Source organism: Schistocerca piceifrons, chromosome 1, assembly GCF_021461385.2.
Source record: "Schistocerca piceifrons isolate TAMUIC-IGC-003096 chromosome 1, iqSchPice1.1, whole genome shotgun sequence".
Lineage (NCBI taxonomy): Eukaryota > Metazoa > Arthropoda > Insecta > Orthoptera > Acrididae > Schistocerca > Schistocerca piceifrons.
This window is the reverse complement of record NC_060138.1, coordinates 133620186-133626450: the sequence shown is the minus strand read 5'-3', so window position 1 is coordinate 133626450 and position 6265 is coordinate 133620186. Positions and strand designations below refer to the sequence as shown.

General features: G+C 39.6%; 1 protein-coding gene across 1 annotated transcript; it reads left to right on the top strand.

Annotated features, from left to right (window-relative positions):
* The first annotated feature begins 275 nt into the window (after positions 1–275).
* LOC124789196 (gustatory receptor 23a-like) lies at positions 276–848 on the top strand. Its single transcript, XM_047256525.1, has one exon. It carries the CDS (start codon positions 276–278, stop codon positions 846–848), a length of 573 nt encoding a protein of 190 aa, XP_047112481.1.
* Positions 849–6265: the final 5417 nt, after the last annotated feature.

The window sequence follows — 6265 nt, the reverse complement described above, 5'->3', positions numbered from 1 at the left end:
ATATCGTTAGTAGCATAATGGATCTGTTGCAGCAGGTAGATGTGTTGCTCGCTGTGCGAGATCACACTTACAAAATGGAAATATATCGCAAAACGCGCCAAAGAGCAATTTTACTTTTCATTACAGTGCTTGTGTGCATTGTCATACCACAGAGCATTCTAGCAACCTGTTTCTTCAGACATGATCCAATAAACCTCATCTGTATATGCCTACAAGTCTTGATCATGATCTGGAGAGTTCAGTTCTTCGCCGTTGTGCTGGTACTCCGACACAGGATGGGCGTCGTCTGTGGGCAACTGCTGAGGAGCACCCGGCCGCCGGCGGGCAGCGAGGCTGAGCTGGAGGAGCTGGCGACGCGTGCAGGACAGCCGGGGGCGGCGGGGGCGGTGGAGGCGGAGGTGCGGCGGCTGCAGCGCGCCAGGATGGCCCTCCACCGCTGCTCCCGCCTTTGCAGTCTCCACTTCGGACCCGCACTGTTGCTGTCCGTCTTGGCAGATTTCATCATTATGACTTGCACTGCCTATTGGTTAATAGTCTTGGCACAAGAAAGAGACAAGAGTACGGAAATACTCGTGAGTCTATTTGGACTTACTAACATATTGTGTCGCCAGCTGGCGCTGTGCTGGGTGTGTTCCTCTGCGGCTGACCGCGCCGACAGAGCAGCTCTGTTGCTGTCGAGGCTGCAGCCGCTCCTTCGCCCTGGGCCAGCAGTTGATGTTCTGCAACTGCCAGTGGAGAGACTACGAATTTCTGCCATGGGGTTCTGTGACATCGACCTTCGTGTCTTCACAGCCATTATTAGTGCTGCGGTCACTTATCTCGTGATACTTGTACAATTTCATAAGTGAAGCACTTCGTATGATCTTTGCTAGGGCGTATCTCCTTCTAATTGTGCAGTGTACGGGTGGTGTCATAGGAGGAAACGTCTTTCAGTTAGTGACATATTACTTAATAGCTGCATTGTAAGTATAGGTTATTCTTCAACTACTCATTGTGTTTTTATTATCCAGAGGATTGATAGACATGTCCTTCTAAACAAACAAATTGCAGTAAAAGAGTTGCAAGCTATTTTCAGTAAATGTGTGTATTTATTTAGTTACTTCCTGCAGTGTGCATGATAAATGAGGCCCTAGCCTGCTTCCTTTATGTCATGTGAGGTAGGTACTATAATGGACCCTCCTGCATCAAATTAAGTTACTGGTATACGCCCTGAGGGTGTATAAGAGCTCCAGCATAAGCTGCCATCTTAATTTGATCTTTCTGTCACGTGTTAGTTAGTTTTGAAAATTACTTTACTACGGTGCGCATGAGACAGCCGATACCAGGTTGACGTGTACAACACAGACATATCATATAGGACATCTGCTGGTTTTCCATGAGATTCAACCACCGGGGGAACCATGTCAGTAGTGTTTTATGGCACTAACACACTTCATCATATGCAAGAAGTTGTGTGAAGTTACATTCTTTTCTGTGATCACCTGCGCTAAAGGAAAATGACATATCATGAAAATTATTGATCTGCCAACAAATTGGAAATATTCGGCACAGCGTATAATGCACAACTCACACGTATCTGGATAGCAAGTAAGTAGTAACCACACTGTACACTGACAATTCTACATAAACAAAAGCAGCCAATTACGCGCATTCAGAAATTTTTTACACTTCATGCCCATGAAATAGTGGGAAACACTCAACTGCTGACGAGCCGAAGCCAACTGAAAATGAAAAACTGTTCTGTGCACTCACCTGTTTCAATACAAGTAGATCACCATATTGTTCCAGAACCAGCTCAAGGAATTATTTAGAACCCATGAACCGAACCTAACAACTAAATCCGAATGCGAAAAAGTTCAAATGTCTCTGTTTACATATTTCATTAATATTACGTGTTAGAGGCCACAGAAGACGCTTTTGTATTGAATGAAGAGGAATGTATATACTTCTGTTTTAAAGTTTTTTTAGGCCCAAAGTTGTGTTGTTGCTATGGTCTTCAGTCCGAAGACTGGTTTGATGCAGCCCTCCACGCTACTGTATCCCTTGCAAGCCTCTTCATCTCCTACTAACTACTACAACCTACATCCTACTGAATCTGTTTTCTGCATTTCTCTCCTGATCTATTTTTACCTCCACTTATCCCCACACTTTCCTCCAATACCAAACTGGAAATTGCATAACGCTTATAGAACGTGTTCAGTTCCCCGATCTTTTAATTTAGAACGGATGTGTCACAAAGTTATTCTCTTCCGAATTCATTTCAGTACCTACTCATTTCTTATGTGATCTATCAACGTGGTCTTCGACAGTCTTCTGGTAGCACCATATTTCAGAAGTATATATTCTCCTTTTGTTCGAACTTCTTGTCGTCCCGTTTTGATTCCACACAAAACTACACTCCAGTCAAACTCTCTCGAAAAGACTTCCTACTACTTAAATTTACATTCAATGTCAACCGGTTTCCCCTCTTCACAAACGTTTTACTTCCCCTTACCAATTTACATTTTTATCTACTCTCTGCTTCGACTATCGTAACTTATTTCGCTGGCTGATGAGCAAAACTATCTACTAATTGTAGCATCTAATTTCCTAGTCTAATTACGTCAGCACTGCCTCATTTGGTTCGACTACATTCCATTACCCTCGCTTTACAACAGTTGATGTTCATCTTACAACCTCCTTTCAGGACACTGTCCATTCCATTAAAATGCTCTTCCAAGGCCTTTGCTGTCTCTTAGCAAACGGCAGTGGCGTTGGCAAACATCAAACTTTCTTCTTCCTCTTGAACGTAAATGCAGTTACAATCCCCACGGTACAACTTGTTCGGTGTGCAGATTGAATAATAATGGGGATAGGTAAAATCCTGCCTCATTCTCGGTCACCTACTTATTTTTCAAGCCATTAGACTCTTATAACAGCCGTCTGGTTTCTGCAAATCTCCAATATCAAACTTCGTTCCCTGCACATTACACCCTCTACATTCAGAATTCCGAAGAGTGTATTTCAGTCAACATTTTCAGAACCGACCTCTAAGTCTAAAAATGCTGAAAATCTAGATTTACTATTCCTTAGCCCATTTTCTAAGATGATCCATTCGGTCAGCATTCCCTATGGTGTTACTACAATTCTCCTAAACTCAAATTGATCAACCCCAAGGTCGGCTTTAACCAGTCTTTCCATTTGTCGCGAAATAATTCGTGTCAATGCTATGCAATCATGGTTTTTAAACTGATAGTCTGGTAATATCCACGCCTCTCTGTATTAGCTTTCTTTATAAATGGAGTTATTAAACTGTTTTGGAAATCTGAGGGTATTTCGCCTGTCTCGTACATCTTTAATATCAGGTTGACTAGGTTTGACACCCTGGCTCTACCTAGGTTATTAGTAGCTCGAAGGGAATGTCGTCTACTCAAGGGGCCTTGTTTCGAATTAGGTCTTCCAAAGCTCTGTCGAATTCTGCCTGAAGTATTACACCTCACATCGCATCTTCATTTGACTTCTTCATTTCTGTCTATGACAATACCATCTAGTTAACTTCCATTGTAGAGTCGCTCTATATATGCCTTCCACCTTTCAGCTTTACCTTCTTTGTTTAGTATCGGTTTTTCATTTGAACTCTTGCTAATCATACTGCTGCTTCTCCTTTCTCCAAAAGTCGCTTTAATTTTCATACAGGTGGAAACTACCCTTCCTCTAGTTATGTATGCATCTATCGAACTGTATTTGCCTGTATCGCTTTCATCTTTCATATGTTTCACTTTCTGCCAATCTTTCCCTTTCGCCTGCTTCATTTGCTGGCTTTTTACATTTACTTTTTTCATCAGTTATATTCAGTATTTCTTGTGATATCCAGGGATATCTGCGAGGCGTTGTCTTTCTACCTATTTGATCCTCTGATGCCTTCAGTGGTTCACCTCTCACAGCTAACTAATCATTCTCCAATTTATTTGTTTCTCAAGTTTCAGTTAATCGTATCCTAATCCTTTTCTGGAACTTTTAATAACGTATTGTTCTATCAATTCATCCTAGTCCAAAATAGCAGATATCCAACCATTTTGGTATTTAATAAGTTTTAATCTTCAATTTTTAACCAATGAATAGTGGTCTGAGTCCACATATTGCCTGGAATTGTCTTACATTCGAAGACCTGTTTCATAAATCTCTGTTGTCTTTTATCACTCTTTCTGGATGATCAGATTCAAGGAGTACAACCGTAGCCTTATCTGCAATTGTAATTCATCTGGTCCATTTGGTTCAGTTCTGTTGACAAACGAGGATAACGAAACAATACCTCTCTCAGCAGCGGCGGTCGTCCTTAGATATTATCTCGACATCGCAAAAGGAAGTTTAACATACATAGGTTAATTGTCAATGCATCATAGTAGTGAACTACAAGTAATGAGAAATTCTTCCTGTACGATTCAGCTTTTATTTATAATAACTGGGTGATGTGTTTTTTGAACATATAAATGTATTCAAAGTACAAGTCCTGAAGCGACAATCCATGTATTTTCTTCTTGCAGTAAGAGTAAACAAAGCAGGAACAAGAATTTGTACCACTCATCAAATCGTCGCAATCCAGAAGAGGAAAGACGAAAGACAGACTAACTTCTACAACAAGTGCGGGGATTTGGACACGAGTTAGCAATATTATGTCTTGGCTGACATCACTAGGAATCATATACAGAGATACTATAAATTCATTGATAAAGAGAAAAATAATTTCTGAATAAAATCTTTGTAATTATAAGCAAGGCTGAAATCGTAATTACGCTGCGTTCACTGGCGACACGAATCATAAGAAGGATTATTGCTGGAGTCATTTCATACTTAGTGCACAATCATCAGTTGAAACATAGATCATCTGCCAGTCAAGAATGATACAGACATTGCAGTGGTTACAGCAGGAATCGTAGACGAATGTTTTTGTGGTGTACTTTATTTAATTTACTTAATACCTAAGCGAGACAAAAAATTAACATGAATCACATTCAAACTGAGGGATTCGTTTCATGTTACACTAAAAGTTCGACAGATGCGCCTATAGCCTTGCAAAATAAGTAAGTAACGTTGTAGCAAGTGGTTCGCATTTACAATGTGCCTAACTGAACAAATAATTCAGACAGTATTTACCAGTGAACACCCGATACCTTAAAGAATCCATTTCCCATGTATAAAACAACTGCTGTTGTCTGATTACAAATGAGTTAATATGTTAAATGTGTAACGGTAAGCATGTGAGCAAGAAAATGTTTAGAAGAGGTTTGTAATTACGTTTAAAGCTTGTTGGAAGACGCTAAGTGTTTTCATTATGAAAGAATAGATGAATTTAGTCCGGGAAATTTGCGCTCCGTTTTAAGCAAACCAAAGTTTTCTCGAATCTCAATGTTAATGAAGTCATTTCTTCAGATATATGTGTCGTATAATTTTGCAGGAGCATTAAGGAATGTGAATAGTCGTTAGTAAAGAAGTAAGAATGTAAGTATCAACCTTTACCCCTTTCATTATTTTTGAATGCGACAGATAGAAAAGGTTTCGGAAAAGTTTGAAATTGTGTAAAGTTTGTTGGAAGTAGCTATGAGCCCTAATTTCAAATACTGAATGAATAAAGTCTGCGTATTTGTGTGCTGTCAGTTACGGCACCTTATCTCATTGTGTTAATGTTCTAACTCATGGTTACACTTCTTAATGAGTAGATCATGACTGCATTTTATATTTCTTTAAATCATCCACTGATTGCATGAAATATTGAAAATCAAATTTTGCTGCCCCATTCGCAGCAAGAAAATAACTTAAACCTAGTCGATGTTAACTAAGTAAACTTTATTATAGACAAAAATGTAATTGGTATAATAACATTTAACTACACACCTAAATATTTTTAATTTTTATTATATTCGTGTTGGAATGCTATTACATCTTGAGCAAAAGCTTTAAATTGAGAATTGATTGACATGGTAACGTAAACAAGTTTCTTGTCTTTGCTTTGGCGACGTAATTGTACCGCGCTGGCTCTCATCCTGACGTTAATTCATGGCCCACAGGAAACGAGGGTGAAAGATGGGGGCGGAGCAATCTAATTCGGAGTTATATAAGCTGTATTTTGTTATTTTGGTATTCGTTTAACTGAAGTAGTATGAAGACAAGCGAGGAAGTGTATCACGAATAATATCAGTGAATTTCATCAGCTGTGGTGGGGTGAGAGACTTGGCTGCGGACCAACTTCTAGGCAATGTTTGCGCAATATGTTGTAGATAAAACTAAA